Raw genomic sequence first — 21655 nt, forward strand, 5'->3', positions numbered from 1 at the left:
ATGACAGGACAATATTCAGTACAGTTAATGTAGAAGCAAATGTCTACTTAAGTGGAAACAAAAAAAGCTTTGATGACCAGTCAGGTAGCCCAATCCACAGGAAGGATCTCTTTTTCAAAGACGCACGTGCACTTACTGGAACGGGATCTGTCCCAGTGTTCAGTAAGGCAACCAGCAGGTACTGACTACACACTATTATCAAGCAGGCGGAGTAAGGAACTTTACTAAGATATCTACATGGCCTAGTCTGGAGGTGGGGAAACTGCCTTGTCAAAGAGCACTGCACATTTTATGCTTCATAGATGGAGCAGCTATTAATAATTTCCCGAAAGGCAAAGCCCCTCCCCACAACTGATTTCCATCCAGGCAAAGAGTCCCATTTAATACTGATTAAAAATGGCAGATCCAAGCATGTTCTGCCTAGGTTAGTCTGTTTAGAGCAAACTGGCTTTGCAAAGGGCAGACAGTCCACTGACAACATGTTGAGTCTTCCAAACGTGCTGGGAACTTCAGGGAGTTAGACTGACGGGCCTTCCTCGCCTCCTCTCTTTCTGGTGGAGTTATCGCCCTTAAAAGGTGAACTGCAAGGTTTGTCAGAAAAAGAAAAACACACTCACAAACCAAACACGCTGGCTTAAGAGTCAGTAAAGGAAACATGCGTACAAACGGTACCATGGGGTCAGTCTGGGCTGACTACTAAAGCTTCCAGACTCCTGATATTTTAAGGTCTTTTGTTTGGTTGTTTTGTTTTGACCATTCAGAAAAGATAAGAGTCACCCTTAGAAAACCAGTCTGGCTGAAAAAGCTATCTCTGTATCCTCCTTGAATGCATCTTCTTCAGGCTGGAAGAGCTTGAAACAAAGTGAATCTCATTTAGACAAACTAAATAGAGCTTTTGTTCCCTTTAAGCTATAAACTCAAGATTAAAAAAACAAAAACAAAAAACCAAAGGGAAAAAAAACAAGCAATTGAAATGGAAACATTAACAGTGAAAGAGGAAAAGTTGGCCTGACTATAATTCTGTCACCACTGTAATGTCACCTCTGCCCTGTAATTGCAAATCCTCTCAGAGCTGGACCTATTGAAAGCTAACATATAAATGATAAGCTCTTTTTTTAACAACAGCAAAAAATTTTAGTATGTTTATTCTGAATTTTGCTACCTTTTTGTTTTTCCTGTTTTGTTCAAATTTTTATTCCACATAATTGAGAAAAGTCATTGTCAGGGACAGCAATAAAGATGCCTACTGTATCTCTGCAGAAGACTCACAACACTAGGTGTGGACATGATCACAGGACACTGGGTGAAATTCTTAAAGAACTAGTACATATTTTGAAAGAGAATCACAACATTCACTGAAGTCTACGACACAGAGAAAACCTGACTGCTCTGGGAAGCACTACTCTTGCATGTCTGAGAAAAAGCTTCAGAAAACCTAAGCTGGCAAAGTGACCATTTGGGACCTTTGTTTAATTTTTGGAAAATGGCTCATAAAATGGAAAAAATAAGAGATCAGAGTTTTTGTATTTTCTGTATTCGACAGCTTTTACTTAAATCCAATGGAGTCTTAACTCTTACCAGATTAGCAGGCTAGATCACAAAACAAAAAGCTGCTAGCTCACCTATGACACTGTTTTAAAAATGCTTATATTACTGGGTTCATTAAAACAACATAATAAGCCAGGTGGTGGTGGTGGCAGCGGCTGCGCACGCCTTTAATCCCAGCACTCAGGAGGCAGAGACAGGTGGATCGCTGTGAGTTTGAGGCCAGCCTGGTCTACAAAGCAAGTCTAGGACAGCCAAGGATACACAAGAGAAACTCTGTCTTGAAAAACAAAAATACAAAAACAAAACAACAACAAAACGAAAGGGGGGGGGGAACCATAACAGAACTCTTAAAAAAAAAAAAAAAAAAAAAGAATTCTAACCACAAAGTTTGGAAGTAAAGAAAGAGCTCAGTGCTACTCAAGAAACAACTGGAGAACTATAGTTTGTTAATAAATCCTTTGGAAGGGTTGCTATCAGAAACACAAATGATTTTAAAAAGAAATCTTGGAACTGAAAGTTCTCTCCAGTCAACAAAATGCAACACAGCTTCTGTGTGACAGGCAGCGGTAGGCACACTTTTTCTGCACAGGTCCAAACAGTGAATATTCTGGGCTTTGCGAGCCATGCAATCTCTGTTGCAACTACTCAATTCTGCCATGATAGCACCAAAGCAGCCATAGGCAATACGAAAACTTTATAAAACAGGCAATGGGATGAATTTAAGCCCCAGAGATAGTTTGGTCCCTGCTATATGAGACAAGTCTGTCCTTTGTTTACTACTAAAGGATACATATAATCCACATAATGAACCAGGAAATGGAAGCATGCCAAAATACTTACTTTGTGAATATTCCTCTCCCATCTGTGGTGGATACTCCTCATCCCAATCAACTACATCATCATCTGTGAGCACCACGATATGGCACTCTCGTTCCCCACTCTGAGCACTTGCTACCATGAGAGGGAGGATCATTTCTTCGAGATAAAATTCAAATTGTCTACGAGCACCATCATTTGATAACTCATGCATAAGGGCACCTGAAACGAAACCCACAAAAATATCTTGACTTTTTTGGATGCCTGATAAAAGCAGAACAAAGAATACCAGAGTAAGTGTCAGCATCAATTTTACAATCAGACAGACTGATATGTTGTTAATTCTTCAGCTCTTATAATTTACCCGAAGAGTTCATATATGAAGTCAGAAAAAAAAAAAAAAAAAAAAAAAAAAAAAAAAAAAAAGACAAGAAAAGGAGAACAGTAAAGAGAAGCTATATTCGGCAGGGGAAGGGCCAAGGTGCAAGGGAGAGAATGACAGACAGAAAAGCAAAGAAGGATGTTTTAAGAGACAGAGGAAGCATTAACAGAGACACTCAGGTAACGTAGCAATGAAACCTAATGCCAGGGTTGCCAGTAAATTAGCAGCTCATAATCTTCTAATCAGCAAAAGCAAAAGCAAAAAGCAAAAGACTCTGCTAAGAGTACATATGATGCACACAGACAGGGCTCTGTGAGGCAATTAAACACAATGTACAAACTCAATAACTTTCTTATCTTAAAAACATATTTTACTTTCTGTGTATGAGTGTTGGTCTGCATGTAATCTGTGCACTGCATGTGTGCCTGGTGTCCACTGAGACCAGGAGGTGCCGCTTCATCTGGAGCTGCATTACGGATGGCTGTGAGCCGCCACGTACACGCTGGGAACTTAGCCTGGGTCTTCTCCAAGAGTAACAAGTGCTCTTAACCTGAGCCACCTCTCCAGGCCCAGTAAGATTTTTGATAAGTTTCCTTTACATTTATTTCCTTTTATTTTTGAGACAGGGTGCCTCAAGCAGTTCAAGGTGGCTTCAAATCCACTATAGAGCTGAAGATGACTTTCAACTTCTGAGCCTCTTTGCTTCCTCTTTTTGGTGCTAGGATTGCAGGCCTGTGTTTCTACTTCCAGGTTTTTTTTTTTTAATTCCTATTTTTGCTCTTTATTTCCCCTCAAACAAATCCTCATTTAATAGTTGTATATCAGGTACTATTTATTTAATCTTCCTAACAACTCTGCAAAGTAACTGTTGCCAGTTAAAGATTCTAAATATTCAATAGAACCACATATTTTAAGGAAAAATATTTTTGACTCAAGTATATCTTCAGTATTCCTTTATATTTTCTCTAAGATCACTTTTAATCTTAAAAAAAACTTTCTCAATAAAGTCTTTGAAAATATATAAAATTTAGTAACCTATAGTAATTTAGAAATAAATAAATTAAAAATCTAAAAGACCTTACTATATTTATTTTACATAAAAATTCCTATCATGAATTGTATTACAAATAAAATATTTAATAGTAATGATAAAGAATGGAGCATGAAGCTGGGCAGTGGTGGCCATATGCATTTAATTCCAGCACTCAAGAGGTAGAGGCAGGTGGATCTCTGGGAGTTTAAGGCCAGCCTGGTCTACAGAGAGAGAGCTCTAAAACAGAGAAACCCTGTTTTGACACCCCCCCCCCCCCCCCGACCTCTAAAGAAAAAAAAAGAGAGCATGGTCACAGATCTGGGTAACGCCAGCACTTGGAGGATGGAGGCAAGAGAACCAGGGATCTAAGGCCATCCTCAGGCCATATTGAGACTGAGGCTAGCTTGAGCTACATAAGACCCTGCCTGTGGAAGAAAAAAGTGATGATATAAAAAAAAAAAAAAAAAAAAAAAACTGTCTGAAGGACAGGAGAGCTAAAACTTCCAATTGTGTATCTATGTGGTCTAGGATGCAATTTTTGGTTTGTAATGTCAAGTATACCTTGTAAAAATTATTTATATATTCCATATTTCACAGAGGCAGGTGGATTGCTGTGAGTTCGAGGCCAGCCTTGTCTACAAAGCCAGGACAGCCAAGGCTACACAGAGAAACTTTGTCTCAAAAAACAAAACAAAACAAACAAACAAAAAAAGATACTATCTCACATAGAGATAAAAAGATAATTTTTTAGATATGATTTAAGGAATGGAAATAAGTCAAACTTTAGGAAAAGCCAAGGTTATATTAATAATTATATAATAACAATATTTATAATAATTATAATAGTATTATTAACAAGAAATGATATAATAAATAGCCAAAGAGGATTATCAGTAAGAGTTCATTAAAAAATTATTAAAGCTAAAAAAAGTTAGAAAATAACAGAACTATGTAGAACTCTGCAAAGTTCAATAGTTTTTATAATACCAGGGCACTTTATAATTGGACTAGACAAACATCTGAAGTCTATGTAAATGACACAGGTAGGCTTCATAACATTGCTAAACACAAACTTCATACTTACTGAGATCTCTACATTTAATTGTACTGTATTCAAAAGAGATACAAAGGTAATCACATGCTTCTCTCAGCTCAGGAATAGAGATGCCATCGGGACAGCGGATGATTCCTGTCTTATAGTAATCCTGGAGGGGAAAAAAATAAGAAACATGCATTAAGTACCAGAGCACAAAGTAGTCCAAACTCATTATCAAGGCTGGGTTGGTGGCATTTTCAAAATTAGTAGTGCCCTGATTTTTGCTTGTTTGTTTGTTTTGTTTAGTTTTTCGAGACAGGGTTTCTCTATGTAACAGCCTTGGCTGTCCTGAAATTTTCTTTGTAGACCAGGCTGGCCTCGGACTCATAGGGATTTGCCTGCCTGTGCCTCATGAGTGCTGGGATTAAAGGCGTGCACAACCAAACCTGGTTGTGCCCTGATATTTTAAAACTATGGAACAGTAAAGTTAGACAGGATCCAAAGACCACCTAATAATCTTTAATATTTTACTTATAAGGATAATTTAGGCCCAGACATACAGTTAATTTTACTGAAATAAAATTACAAATATGTACTCTGTAATATTTGTATAAAAATTCATTAAAACAAAGGGTTAAGACTTCGAAGAAGAAAAACAACAGGTAAAGAGCTAACAAGAACAGCAGCAGCAAAGTAAATCATTAAGACAGTGTTTAGGTGTTCATAGATTTCCACAGCGCTAGTATGGGGCAATAAATCACAGTTCAGGCTGGAGAGATGGCTCAGAGGTTTAACAGCGCTGTCTGCTCTTTTGAAGGTCCCGAGTTCAATTCCCAGCCACCACATGATGGCTCACAACCACCTATAATGGGATCTGGTGCCTTCTTGTGGTGGGCAGGCACCGGTGTGGGCAGAATACTGTATAAGTAATAAATAAATCTTTTCAAAAAATGAATGAATGAATGAATGAATGAATAAATAAATAAATAAATAAATCACAGTTCAAGAAGTCACACCTGACTGAGAAACTGTAAAGAGAAATAATGACTTCAGAAAGTTAGCTTAACACCTGAAACAGTTGCACAGGGCTAAGGGCTGAATCCTCACATCCTAGCTTCCCACGGGCACAGACTCCCCTGTCTACATCATTTTATCTTTATGTACTAACACAGTATGAACTAAAGAGCACTTAAAGCAAATGATAACCTGTCTGTCTTCAAATAGAGATCTAAATACTTCTGAGGATGGGTCTTATGTCTAAGCTATTAATTAGCACATATAAGAAACACTCACCAGAATAGCTCGAAACACAGTAGAACCAATTCCCTCTGCCACCTCATATTCTCCCTTCTCATTGGGACGTGTGAAATTATGTTCCCGGCCAGATCCAAACATCCTATGATATTAAGTAATTAAGATATATATCAGTAGGATACTTTAAAAAGGAATATCAGCTTTATATATAGACACAAAAATAAAATATTCTTGAAGCATTATGCTATATAACTATTTTAGCAGACATAAGAACTTTATTTCGGCAGACGTTATAAAGAGAGCATAGACGGTCTGATAAGAACAACAGCATGGATCATTTCTAAGCAATGATAAAATCAGCAGCTGAAGATGCTGTTCTATAGTAGGACGCTTGCCTTACATGGACACACAAGGACACTATCATCTGACCTCGGTACAGTGGCTCACACGTGTAAGTCTATCACTCAAAAGACTGCGGAAAGAGCACTGCCACGGATTCAAAGCTGGCCTGTGCTACACAGGAAATTGTAAGCCACCTTGAAACTATACAGCAAGAACCTGAGCAACCCACTGCCTCCCCACCCCTGCAATAGTAATAGAAGTAAGCAAATGATCATTCCAGAGAAAAGGGGGGCGAGATGTTTAGTCTGTGCCCTTCCCATGAGAATACTGTTCACCATAAAGTTGTGGTATATTAACAGAATATACAGCAAGCTAAATTGGAAAAAAAAAGTAAGGTGATATAAACAAGCTAGACTATTTAACATTTCACAAATTCTAAATTTAAGGAATCCTACTCAAGATTCTTAAGACTTGCATCCTAGAATTGAAATAGAGGATGAGCTGAACAAGATGGTGCATACCTTTACATTTGGATCTGAGTTCAAGACCAGCCTGGTCTACATAGTGAGTTCTACAACAGCCAGAGCTACATAGTGGGATCTTGTCTCAAAAACAAACAAACAAAAAACCCAAAACAAAACAAAAACAAAAAACCAACAACAAACCAGAAACAGATGATGGAGAATTAAAAACAAGAATTTTATGCTTTTCAAGACATTACTGAACCGGGCGTGGTGGCACATGCTTTTAATGCCAGCACTTGGGAGGCAGAGGCAGGCGGATCGCTGTGAGTTCGAGGCTAGCCTGGTCTACAAAGCAAGTCCAGGACAGCCAAGGCTACACAGAGAGACCCTGTTTCAAAAAACAAAACAAAACAAAACAAAAAAAGACATTATTGGCCCTACTGCTAACTATTGAGAAAGAGACAACTTTTTAAAAATGTTCTTTTGCAATAAAAGTTTCAAACAGTACTGAGAAATATTTAAAAATCAGTAATTAAAAATAGTTGTGCCTCCGAGCTCAATGATACCATTATTTCCAAAGTCAACATAGTTTTTCAAGTATTTTATCCAGCATTTTAATTTAAATGGTTTGTTGTTATTTATAACAAAGAAATCCATGAAAAACAAAGCTTCTTTAAGGTTTCTAAAAAGAATGCCAAGTGTTTTCTAGTTCCTATGAATATTAATTTTCCTCCCCCAAAATATGCTTTAGTCACCGCCTGAACAGAAGCTTTGACTGAAAAGCATCAGGAATCAAATGTCATGCAATCTTCTCAAATGCTTGAACTCTGTACAAAAGGAATGCTATTCTTTTCAGATCAATGTGAACACAAAAAACCTTTAAAACTGCTGAAGTGAAATTCAACACCTACTTTTCTGTTTCAATTTTTATGTAAAAATCAAGTCCCCTCCCCCCAACAGCTAGCTTCCACTAACCATCGATGATAGTAAAAATACATATTCATGGAAACGCATATTCAAGTCCAGCGTCACTTGGAGAAATTATTTACTCACCGTGTATGTGGCGTCACAACACCAGCCCTTGCTCTCTACTGAGCCTCCCTCGATCTCCCTCCTCTCTAGAGCCCCTACAGCCACCACCAAACAAAATAGAAACATACTGCGAGTTTCTGCCTCCTGTCAATGTCTGTTTCATTTATACCTTCTCCATTTTAGTTACAGACATAAATACTCATCTTCACTGCAGTATTTAACCCTAATTTAGGCTTGTTGAAAGATCAACTCTACACTGTCTAAAATCCTGAGAATGTGGATCCCACTACTGCAAACTTTAAGTACTGAAGACAACACCAACTACACTGTATTTCCTATACTTTTTCAAAGATGTAGCCTCACTCTTCACTTTAAATATTTACAACAACTGATAAATATCTACATCAGAGTGGAAATTCAAATTGACTTTATAGCTAATCAAATAATGTTTCTGTAAACAAAGCTGATACGTGTCCTTCTAAACCTGGTGACTGGTTTTAGAAACTCTTGTGGGAAACATAACAATGCTGAGATTCATCTGGTTAGACTCAAGCTATCAGCATTCTGACATTAATGACAAATATATTTTCTATTGTTACTGGGACCGCAAAAGATTATTAGAAATAAAACCAAGTTCAAGCTTTGTTCTCTCTATCCACACTCTACTTGTATTAACTTGTTAACTTCCAAAATCCAGTTCTTTCATCTACAAAATAGGAACGCTACATCCTCTCTACTGCAGAAATTTTACTGTAAAACTTATTAACCACCAAAAAAGTGGCTGTGAAAAGTGCTTTAGAACTAGTAATATAATGAACAGCAATGAAACAAACCTGCCCAACATTGTATTTGGCTGTGCAGTAAAAATGGCCGGGTCCACAACAAATCTGGTGTTGTCCACTATCAAGGTCACTCGCTCCGATGTCCTCACACTCCGAGAGCCTTCCTTCGCGTTCTCATACACGAACACCATCTCTGCAGACGCCTTACAGCTGCCGTCCGAGCTCGACTGGCTGCTGTTCCTGCTGCTGTTTCCAGCACTGCTAATGGAGCCGTTCGGGGATGCTCGCTGAGGTCGAGGACTGCTTGGACGAGACGAACTATGGTCTTTTTCACGTTCTGAAATAAAAATGTTAAGGTCATATACATTTTCTTTCAAAAGGCTTAAGAATTGTATCTTCTAAAACATCCAATATAGACAAGTTCTTTTAATTGCAAAATTCTTTTTTCCTATTTCTAGTAACATTTTCAAGAAATCTAAGAATAAACCCAAAATATGAAAATGTTTTCTAAGATATTTTATTTTTAGTTAATTGATGTTGACCCAGGCAAACATCAAAGTTATGTTAAATCTTATTATTGTTCTGGTGAAAAATATGTAAACATCAAAATTTTCCCATAAGTCAAATAACAAAACATTAAAGACAAAGAAAAGATTAACAAGAGTATCAAATTTGAAAGAGTTGTTGGCTTCTTTTGTTCAGACAGGGTATTGCTACATGGCCTAGGCTGGTCTCAAACTCATGATCCTCTCACCTGGGCCTTCAAGGTACTAGGATTACATGCCCTCAACCCCCAGCCTGAGAATAATAATTTAAAACAGTCCTAATTACTAAAAACGGTTAACATTATTCGGAACATGAAGTACAAAATGTACAAACACAGCTGAGCCTGGTGGCGCACGCCTTTAATCCCAGCATTTGGGAGGCAGAGGCAGGCGATCTCTCTGAGTTCAAGGCTAGCCTGATCTACAAAGCAGAGTTCTAGGACAGCCAGTGCTACACACGGAGAAACCCTGCCTCAAAACAAACAAACAAACAAACAAAATGTAGAAACACACTGTACTAATAACATCACATTGAAATCAGTAATTTTTCTCATAAAAAGGAGACCAGAGGGGCTGGAGAGATGGCTCAGAGGTTAAGAGCACTGACTGCTCTTCCAGAGGTCCTGAGTCAATTCCCAGCAACCACATGGTGACTCACAACCATCTATAATGAGATCTGGTGCCCTCTTCTGGCCTGCAAGTGTACATGCAGGCAGAACACTATATATAATAAATAAATAAATCTTTGAAAGAGCAAGAGAAAAAGAGAGAGAGAGGGAGAGAGACACAGAGAGAGAGAGAGAGAGAGGGAGAAGAGAGAAGAAAAGAAAAAAGTCCAGTAGGGACAGCAAGAAATAAATAAACACCCCCACAAAACTTAATTAACTACCAAAGAATTTAGCATCTAATAGTATACCACTTTCTTTGTTTTAGACAGGGTCTTATGGAAACTGGGCTGGCCTCAAATTCATTATGCAGCTGATGATGACCTTGCTCTTCCCCAGTGCTAGGTTTACAGGCCTGTACCACTCTGCTCAGCTGAAACATTTTCTTCCCAGCCTCACTTTTGCAGAGTAAAGCAGTGATAGAAACTATTAGACATAAGATTACCTATAATTTTTATTGGTGGAAAAAAGTTAAAATTCTCTTTAGATGTTATAATACCCTATAAAAGGAAAATAAAAACCAAGATTTCATGGTAAGTTTTATTTAAAGACCAGCTCACTAAAATTTAAAGGTGACCTAAAAATGTACCTCTGTCTCATCAGTTTTTGCCAAATTTCTTCATGACTCAGCCTACTGAGAACATTCTGTGCAGCATGCTGATTGTATAATTGGGCTGGCTATAACTCCAGAGCTATTCTGACACCCTCCTCCTTAGTTCCTGTCTCTACAAGGCTGGTAGCATCCCCAAAGCAAAATTATTGGAGTGATAAAATAATTATATTGTTCTCTTTTTTCAGAAACTCAACACTACGTGGAAGAGACTATTAACTCTTTTTGTTACTTCTCTCCACATTTGGCTTATAAATATTAGCCTGTCTTCAAGGACCTACTTAGATGTATTGTCAATTTCTCTGACTAATAAGTCCTAACAAAATGATTCTGATTTGCCCCAAATTACCAGAAACTACTAAATATAGTTGTCAGTGTGGGGGGAGGGGACTTGCTGGAGCTGGAAAGAGCCTTACACTTACTAAAGTGTACTCTATCAGCAAGCTACCTATCCCTGCAACCTAAGCATGCCCACTCCCACAGGTGGTGGAGACTGAGCACACTGAGCACACTGAGCACAGAGCTGCGCACCACTCCTAAATCAAAGCTCATCATTTATCCCTCCCTAGAGGGAGATTTAAAATGTCAGCAATTCTTAGGTGCATTTATGTCAGACTGGGACCTCACAGTCACAGTGTGTTGTCCTGGGTTAATAATGCTCATGTGTGAGTAAAAAAAAAGAAAAAAGGAAAAAGATCCAAGCCACTAAGAAAGTAGAACACATTTCTCTTTTGTCTCTTTATTAAATTAGGAAACATGTCAAAATCAGAACAAATAATCCCACAATGGTTATTCTTTTACTTCATTTGTTAGCATAATTAACAAGACAGCCCTATCAATAATTTACCTGTGATTTTATAATAAGCTATTTTTATAAATGTACATCAATAAATAAGAATTAACTTGAAAATTTTCCTTTAAGTATCTGTACTGTCAAGCTTCAGAGGCCTCTCATAATACTTCTTTCATAAGATTGTTGTCAAACTTAAAATATTACCTTTATGTTTGATTTAATACACTGTCTTTTTAAGTTAACAAGTAACTGAATTGTAACAAAGAAGTAAACCTAACTCAAGTGTTAGTCACAACTGAACATCATCACAACTGTAAAAGGCCTGCTGCTGAGAACTGGGGGGTAAGATGACCTTACGTACCAACATGGTGCTGTCGTGTTGGTGATGTCACATTTCGAATACAAGGAGTGAGCTGAGACTCTGCTCTCTCGTGAGATGAATCTCGTGACCTGTCACTCGACCTTCGTCTATCTCGCGATCGCTCATGTCCTCCACTAGCACCATGCAGACTCATTTTGGTGTGATCGACTGCTCCCTTAGCAACACGTGAGGCAGTGCTGATAGGTTAGAAAAGAAAATACATCATAAAAGCAGGGAAAAAAGAAAGTGATTTAGGTAAAAACATGCTTTAACATACAACTGATACTTAAAGTTCAAAAATCAACTGTTACTTTTTTATTTGAAATCTGATTTACTTTGAACCTTGAGGTTTAATAAATTCTGGAGTAATGTGCTTATAAGAGCCAAATCCAATGTTTTCTAAATGAAAAAAATTAAAACACCAAATGGTTAACTATTTTGCTTTGCTTTATAGAGACCCAGCCTCTCTAACCACCCAGCATTCACTACCATGTCCGGCATCAGCGGACTTCTAAGACACAGTATGCTTAGCAACAGGAGTTATACAGGTATTTTAAGTTTATTTGTAAAGGAAATCTTAGAGAGAGCACCAAACTCAAAAACACTAAAAGAATAAAAATAAAAAACTGAGGTTTGGATAAAATAATTGGTCTCCCTATCAAACAAGTCTCCAAGCAAACATGATAAACTCACTTTGAGAACTTTTATTATTAATAATAATAATAATAATTATTATTATTATTATTATTACAATTCAAATTTTTTGAAAAGCCCTTCTTTAAAACACTCAACTTTTACTTTCTGATTATAGAAAGTGAGAGAATTAAAACATCTTAGAAAATGTTACACAGACTAAATTCTACTATAAGAAGTAACTAAGAATACCGTCCTTTAGCTAAAGTAGTCTAATAATAGAATTTACTCCTGATATTATTAAATATGCATACTACAGGCACAATGATGTGCTAAATGACAATAGAGTGCTAAGATCTAGTATTAACACCTGTTCTTACCAGTTTAAATGACAATAAAAAGAAGCCTCTCTAGAGCTTATCTGTGTAGCAATAATACATCAATAATACACACACTGAGAAGTGTAAGTAAATAGTTCACATGTAAATGCAAAATATGTTCATCACAAATATATAACTACAAATGAGTAACAGACAACAAATGCTTTAAAATCTCAAAATAAAATAAAATCTCAAACTAAAAAGACAATGCCAATCGATTAAAGTTAGGGGCTGACAAGTCGGTTTAGTAGGTGAGCGTGCTGCTCACTGGCCTGCCAGGCCTGACCACTTGAGTTTGACCCCTGGAAACTACGTGGTGGAAGGAGAGAGCCATGTCCTGTAAGCTGTTCTCTCACCTCCATATGTACGCCTCACAAAAAGAATAAATAGGTAGATGAATATAATTTTAAGATTTTAGATTAAAGTTAGCCACAAGTTTCTGAAAAATATGTAAAATTTTAATAATGAAAGTGAAAACAATAGAAGTAACATTGAGATTATAATCCAGTTATAGAAAAAGCAATAATAGTAATCAGAGCCAGACTCAAGACAATTTAGCAATGTAGCACATTAATATATGTGAGTTACAATTTTAAAAACATTGTAACATATTTTAGAAATAAACAAATAAACAAAAGGGTTAACAAAGCACTTGCCACAACTGGGGTGGGTGGGTGGGTTAGAGGGGTGCCATATACCTTTAATTCCAGGGAAGGCAGAGGTAGGAGGATTGCTGTGAGTTCAAGGCCAGCCTAGTCTACAAAGGAGTCTAGGACAGCCAAGGCTAACACGGAGAAACCCTATCTTGGAAAAAACAAAGAAACAAAGCACTTGCCACAGTGCACTTCTTAAATCTAGTTGTTTATAATAAATGAGGACAAAAAAGTTCAAGCTTCAAGTCTGTTTAGTCATGTAACACTAGCCGACATGGCAGTAACACTGTGGCCTGAGTCCTGTTTCATTCTAATGTCCTCTCTAGTCTACAGTGCTTTCTTTTGACCAAACCACACTGGTTAGAAAGGAATTCCAAAGGCTGACTTAACATCCTTTAGTGACGCAAGATCATCTTTTTGTTAGTTTGCTAGCTATAAGGCTTTTGTTATTTTGTGGTTTGTTTTACTATGGAAATGAATCATCACCCTGCTATAACAGAGATTACAGGTACAGAAGATAAAGCAGACTTAGTTAAATCTAGGGAGGAAAAGGCAGTCTGTTAGCTATTATTAGTCATGTCTCATATGCCTTAAGAAGAAAAGAGTTTTCCACTCCCATGTTCCTTCTAGAAGGGTGCGGGGGAGCAGTTGTATTCTTAGAACATAATCATTTTCTTCAAATAGAACCAAGTGACTCTTCTACTAGAATAGGGATATCAGAATTTCTGAAGTAGAAAAAGCACATATTAATACAAAGGTCATATATGGGGGTGGTAAAACCCCCAAACCCTCTATTATTCTCACTGGTAAGTTTTGAATAATAAGAAAACAGATGTCCTAAATATGACCTGGTAATTTAATAGATTATCCAGTCACAACTATGGCTAAGGCAAACACAGGCCTAAATGTTCAGCTTAAATAAGGGCCAAGAGTGTTTTTACAAGACACCATTCAGCTTTTTAAAAAAAAACTAGACATTGCTAGGTGTTTTACTGAAATATTGCCTTCATTTCAAAACTGCTTAGATGTTAAATAAATGCAAACACTGTTATCATATACAACCATTTTTTTCTTTATAAGCCAAACAGCCTCCAAAAATCAGATGTCTTATAGAAGACAGATTATGTTCTAGTGTATTTGATTAAATAATTTTAGATCAGGAAAACACTCCTAAAGATAAAACAATTGGAGCAAAATAACAAGAACAAGCAAGTTCAAGCTCTGCTTCAGGCTTCATTTATAAGAATGTGGGCCAGCCACGGTGGTGACAGGGAGCACAGGTGGTGCTCTGGGAGACAGAGCCAGGCGGATCTCTGAGTTCGAGGCCAGCCTGGTCTACAAAGAGAGCCCAAGGTGACCAAGACTACACAGAGAAACCCTGTCTCAAAAAACAAAACAAACAACAACAACAAACCCACCAAAAAATAAAAATAAATAAAAAACAGAACCCCAATGTATAATGTGTGAGCTGACACAGGAGAGAAACAGCTCACTCCTAGTACGTGCCTCAAGCCAAGGCAGCAGCAGCACTGCAGTCGTTCCCTCTCCAAACAGCTCCGCAAATAAGAAGCAATGCGAACAGAGCTTAAGTGTGGTGTGGGTCAAGTTCAAGCATGACCGCCTGGAATCCACAAAGGAAGAAGAGTGAAAAGAGAAAATATGAAAGAAAAGTGTCTAGATTTCTCCCAAATTTGATGAAAATTACAAAGTTCACAAATATAATATGTACAGTAAGTTACCAATACACTTTGAAGAAAACTACAGGCTCCTGTTCATCTAGAATAAAACTATTTTTCAAAATCAAAAGATTACTGACATTTTTAAGACAAAAAGCCAAATTTATCATGAGTATACCTATTCAAAAGACAAAAGGAAGTAATTCTGGTAGGAGGAAAAGATAATGCCAAGTAACAATGTGGATCTACACAATAGTTTAAAGAGTATATATTGTAAATGCTAAAGCAACCATTTACACAATAAATGCTTTTAAAATGAAAGCATGGGGTGGGTGGGTGCGCATGCGTGCACACGCGCGCACACGCGCGCACACACACACACACACACACACACACACACACACCAGGTGATCCAAAAGACAGGGGGAAAATCAGAAGATAGGAGGAGGAAAAAAAAACAATATAATAGCAAGATAACAGACTTAATCATGTACAAATTACGTAAGCCACTGAAATGCAAATGGCTACACCATAAAAGACGGGACACAAAAGCCAACCCTACCTGCCTTGCCTACAGGAAACACACTTTAAATCTAAAGATTTGGTCTAGGGCACTATGCTAGCGTTGCTATAATGACAGACAACAGTGGTCACTGTAACAGCAAAAGCAGAGCTCAAAAACTAAGTTCTTTCACATGGAAAGGTGGGTAAATTCATTAACAACTTATCACAAATGTTCTTCTGCCTCACAACTAGACCCAAATTATACAAAACAAAAACTGATAAAATAAGAAGTAACTAACCCTACAATTACTAAAGATTTTAACACCTTTGTATTATTTTTGTACTTACTTGATTACTTCTGTATTATGGTACTTAGAACTAAGCTCAGAGCTCCGTGTGTGAAAGTGCACACTTCACCTCTGAGCTCTACTCTCAGCTCTACTGCAACATTTAGTTCAGGAAATAGACAGAAATCAATTAATGGGATTTTAATAATACTATCAACTGGTTTGACTTGACATACAGAACACCTCACAGAACAACAGCAGGAAAATCATCTTTTTTATGTGCACGCAAACATTTACAATGATAAACCATATCCTAGGCAATAAAACAATCTTAATTAACTTAAAAGAACTTAATCATACAAAGTATTTTTCCACCTACAACAGAACTAAAATTTAAAAACATCTGGAAAATAAAGATTCAGAAAATAAATAAACACTTTTATCTAAAAGAATGAAAAGAGAGATTTTAAAATTCAAAACACAAAGAAACTAAAAATCACCCAACATGTCAAAAAACCATGCTTTAGCATGACAGTATAGTATCCCTTAGGGGGCTAATTTCAGCACTGACCCCCTATAGCAGCAGTTCTCAACCTGTGGGTCACAATCCTTCTAATAAAGGACAGAGTGAAAATCAGTTTAATTAGAAAACAGGATAATCTAGAAAACTAATGAAGTAAAAGCTGAGACGATCAGTAAAGTTAAGACACCCCCACAAGAGTCACACAGGAAAAGACCAAGAAAGACAAAATGGCCACTGTCACAGAAATGGTGTGTTTAATGTCTAATGAAATTCAAAGAAGCTAATAACATAATAAAAAAAAATTCATTCCAGAAAAAAAAAAAATTCAAGAACTTGAGAAATTTACAAATTCAAACCTATCACAGCTCACTCAACAGCTCCATATGCATTCTTTCAACCCGCTGATCTGAGTTTGGCCCCCAGGATCTATCTCACGAGGTGGCAGGAAAGGTCCTCTGACCTCCACATGCACATATGAAATAAACATATAAAGGGCTGAAAAAAAAGCACACTGGGCCATTTTTGAGGGCTGTTTTCAGAAATCCTGAATGTGAACACATGTGACCTGGATGGACAGTAAAAGAAAGGACTATTCCTTAAATAAAAATTTATTGACTTTACAATAAATGTCTAGTTTTTAAAAGAAAAAAAAAAAAGAAATAAGTATATACCAAGCACTGATAAGGGTATGTATATGGAGTGCAACTCACATGCATCTGTGGAAGGGCTGCTATGGTGTAACCACTTTGAAAATGGCTCTGGAAGACAGCTTGTTTCTTAAGAAATAAAGTATATACTAGCCATATAGCCCAGATATTTCATCTTGTATTTTACCTCCCCAAAGAGAGGGAAACACGGATCTATAAAAAGTAACCTGTATATAAAAAATACTCTTCTCTAAGTTTTATTTGTAATCACTCAAAATTGAAAATACCTAGATTTCCATGGGCAGGTAGATAAACTCTTGTGGTATATTCCCAACAGCTGATAAAATGCAATCAAACATGAGTATTTTTCACAAGTTAAATAGCAGAAGTAAATCTCAAAATAACTATGGCCAGTGAAAGATAGACATAAGAAATACACAAATGTAAAATTCTGGAAGATACAGACAATAGGTTGGTGGGTGCACAAACACAAAGGGCAGCAACTAGAAGAGAAGTGAAAAGGGTACTTTGAAAACTTTTGGATATGAAATATGCCAGTATACTCATGGTAGTTGAGGTTTTATGGGTTTATATCTAAACTGTCTTTTTGATCACAGCACTTGAGATTACCATCCCTGAAGGCCACTCCTGAGCCATGCTTACTATACGTACAGAGGCTCGTCACGCTCGTCTTCTCCACAGTCTTTCCCTCAGGGTTTTCTCACTGGTGCAAGCTAACGTTTTCCCCATCAGCCTACACAGATTCTTGTACATAGCTATGTAGTTCATAACCTCAGAAATCAAAAGCACTTATGTCAACAACCAGATTAAAAACAGCAACTATACCAACTGACCACCTCCTACAGAGTTCACAGACCAACATTATCCAATAATCCAAGTCCACCCAAATCATGAATTTGGTTCCTCCACCATGAATCCTTCCAGATCACAATTTTTTACCATTAATTTCTACCACCTCTAGCTATGTAACTAAATCTACTTCACATAAAGTCAATCAAAATACCAGCCTGCATTTAAATTTTTTACAACTTCAATTTATAATCCCTGTTTATTTCTTTATATACCACTAATTTAATCACTTAATTTCAAATTCATGTAGTAAAGTCTTTAAAAAACGTTTAAATCTAGGCCTCAGGAAATAACCTACTTACTGGTATACAGTGCTTATTCAGCATGTATGAGGCCCAAGGTTCAATCCCCAGAGCTGGAGCATGGGGGTGGGTTTCAAAATCTCACTAGGGGCTGTAAGAGTACAGTCTGCTCTTCCAGAGGTCCTGAGTTCAATTCCCAGCAACCACGTGGTGGCTCACAACCATCTATAATGAGAACTGGTGCCCTCTTCTGGCATGGAGGTAGAATACTGTATAAACAAACAAACAAATGTTAAAAAAGGTCATTTATACAAAAAATAAAAAATAAAAATCTTACTAATATGATCACTTTTAAAAGCAAGGTTCGACCGGGCCGTGGTGGTACACGCCTTTAATCCCAGCACTCGCAAGGCAGAGGCGGGTGGATTGCTGTGAGTTCAAGGCCAACCTGGTCTACAAAAAGGAAGTCTAGGATAGCCAAGGCTACACAGGGAAACCCTGCCTTGAAAAACCAAAAAATAAAAAATTAAATAAAAGCAAGGCTCTATTACACCCAACCTTATCATACCAAAATAATGTGAATTTATTATGCACATAACTTGTAAATTTATCTAAAAATCCTAAGTTTCCATGAACAGCAAATTCTTAAGAATTGAAATTTAAGGGCTCAGTTTTATATAGTGAAACTACAAATTTCTACAACAGAACTGTCATACAAAGGCAATGTATTTTTAAACGCCCAACTCTTAAGCCCTACTTTGAGGTTTATAACCCAATTCATATGTAGAGATAATATGTCAGGGTATAGCTACACTATGGAATTATCACTTTTTAAAAAGTGTAATAAATTACTGATAAGCCTAACTTTGTAAATGAATCTCAAGGGCATTGCATTATATGGGGAGAAACCCAAAAGCTTATGTACTATTTAAGTATACTTAGTTAAAGGTGTAAAAATGACAATGATGGAGGAACAACTTATGGCTTGACAAAGAAATGGTTGGGAAGTTTTCCTGGGATGATGTTCTGTGTCCTGACAGTGTGGGGATTACACATTAAAGAATAATAATGAACTCTTACAAATTCAAAACTGTCTTAGTTACTTTTCTATTGTCATGACAAATACCACGAACAAGGCATTTAATTGGAACTCAGCTTTTCAAAAGGTTAGCATCTATGACCATCAGTGTGGGGGATGTCATCCAGCAGGCATTCAGGATGCTGAGGAGTACCTGGTAGTTTACAACTGATCCACAGCACCATGGAGAGAGGGAGGGAGGGAGGAGGAGAGGGTGGGAGGAAGGGTGAGAGGGAGGGAGAGATTGATTGATTTTGAGACTGACAGTGACTACAGGAAACGGCATAGACTTTTAAAACCTCCAGAGCCACACCCAGTGACATACCTCCTCCAATCCATACTTCCTAATCATTTCCAGTTCTACCAACTGTGGACCAAGCTTTAAATAAATGAGCATATGGGAGCCATTTCTATTCAAACCACACACACACAGACACAAAACCATAATATATCAAATTTTAAAAGATTACAGCAGAACTGAAAGAAAATATCTGGAATATCCTCAAAAGAGAAAAAACGTGAAAAGAAAATTAAATAATTAAAGAAGTCAATATTCACGTAATGTACAAGTTCCTACAAAAAGAGAGGAGAGTAAACTAAGACAACAAAACTTCAGAAATCACTGACATAGTAACGTTCATATCAGAAAATGGTTAACACACAAAACTATAATATCTACAGTGTGACTGGTATTCATTTATAGACGGTGACCTTATGCAGCAGAGAGACCTAGTACAAGAACACAGTAGTGAGTGACCTTACTTCATTTTAAGTACTTCTGTCTTAGTTAGGTTCTTATGTGATAAAACACCATGATCAAAGCACGGAGAGAAGAATTTATTTGGCTTATACATTCTGATCACAGTTCATCCCTAAAGGAAGTCAGGGCAGGAACTCAAGCCAAAACCTTGGAGACAAGAACCACAGCAGAAGGCAAGAAGGAATGCTGTTACTGTCTGGCTCCCGCGCTTGCTCACTTTGCCTTTCCTAAGCAACCTGCACCCTACTGCTCACAGTGAGCTCAGGCTTCCCACTTTAATCACTAATCAAATACCTGTCTACCGGCAAATCTAATGGAGACAATTCCTCAGCTGAGGTTCCTCTTCCCAGACCACGACAGCCTAGGTCAAACTGACAAAAACAAGCAAGCAAGCAAGCAAGCAAACACTGGTGTATCTTATATTTTAGTAGCTGAAAATTTAGGGTATATCTAACAATCTAATCACTTCATTTGCTAGTTATCTGAAGTCAGAGTTCAGTCAGTCCTAGGTCTCATATATGATGCAAAGCTCAATTTCAGAGTTCATGCTCCTAGCCTCAAGTAAGTCTGATTCAAACCAGGTTCAACTTTTTTTTTAATATCATATTACAATTCTCCAAATATCTGAAAATAGTTCTTACTGTAAGAGTCCTTATAATTGACACTGGTGGTGGGGGATGAGGGATGACAACCACCATACCACACTGCTGTTCTTTGTCAAGTTTATTAGCCACTGCCCTCAGGACTTTTTCATACACAGTGCTGTTTAAAGGACATACATACACCCTTGGAATTCCTTTAGATTTAGTTCCCTCACCTATCTTACATTCAAAGGTACTACTAAACAAAGCAAACAAGTCCAAACATATTCGAAGGGCACGAATTATACTGACTGCATAAAGTTTACAGTTGGTCTACTTTTAAATATTCATTTCACATTTCCATTGGGTCTGCCTTAAGTTAGTTATGTATTATCCTCATTTCTGTTCCAAAATGTTGTATCTACTTCAAAATCAGGCCCAGAAACTTTTAGCAGTTCTTTTTGATTGTTTTGTTTTTCTAAACAGGGTCTCTCTGTGTAGCCTTGGCTATCCTGGACTCACTTTGTAGACCAGGCTGGCCTTGAACTTACAAGAGATCCATCTGCCTCTGCCTCCCGAGTGCTGGGATTCCAGGCGTGCGCCACCACGGCCAGCCTCTTTTACTGGTTATTATCCTGTTACAAATCCTCAAAGATCACATCAACTACCAATAATTTGAAGGCCTTGATTGAATGCAACCCCTCCTTGCATTATCTGCACCGCTACCTCATGTCTCTGTCCCTAGCAAGGCTTGCTTTATTATTTGCTATTGGCATTACAGTGGTTTGCTCTTCCTCCTTCATTGTTACACTCCTACACTGTTACAAGTCCCTGGATTACCTTCTTCCATTAAATGTCACAGAAGAAACCCTTGGACAGTGTTCCTATTTCCTAATGTCTCTTCTCATTTGGACCCCATTTTTTTTTTTATTTTTATTAAATATTAACTATTTTCACAAAATACTTTACAGTTATTTGCTTCATTTAAAACACTGTATATATCTTTAAGGAGCTCAAGGTGAAATCAGACCAAGGATCTTTTTACTGTCAGAAAAATAAAATAAAAATTGCATTTTTATTCTAACTCCTTAAGACAGGCCTTTTTGAAGAAGTTTTTAGTATGAAGCCACGTTAATCATTTCTCTGGTCAAGTTTCAG

At 37.3% G+C, this 21655-nt stretch overlaps 1 protein-coding gene across 5 annotated transcripts in view; it reads right to left on the reverse strand.

The window, feature by feature from the left end:
- The window catches only part of Btbd10 (BTB domain containing 10), a 57051-nt gene that overhangs the window by 7166 nt on the left and 28230 nt on the right, over positions 1-21655 (reverse strand). For all 5 annotated transcript variants that reach the window (XM_051149244.1, XM_051149243.1, XM_051149242.1 and 2 more), the window contains 5 exons: positions 11664-11860; positions 8741-9026; positions 6109-6211; positions 4864-4984; positions 2389-2586 (listed from right to left, as the gene is read on the reverse strand). In XM_051149244.1, the coding sequence (XP_051005201.1) occupies positions 2389-2586; positions 4864-4984; positions 6109-6211; positions 8741-9026; positions 11664-11817 (862 nt within the window). In that variant the 5' untranslated portion in view covers positions 11818-11860. The remainder of the gene's footprint in view (positions 1-2388; positions 2587-4863; positions 4985-6108; positions 6212-8740; positions 9027-11663; positions 11861-21655) is intronic.

Source organism: Acomys russatus, chromosome 7 (genome assembly GCF_903995435.1).
Source record: "Acomys russatus chromosome 7, mAcoRus1.1, whole genome shotgun sequence".
Classification (NCBI taxonomy): Eukaryota; Metazoa; Chordata; class Mammalia; order Rodentia; family Muridae; genus Acomys; species Acomys russatus.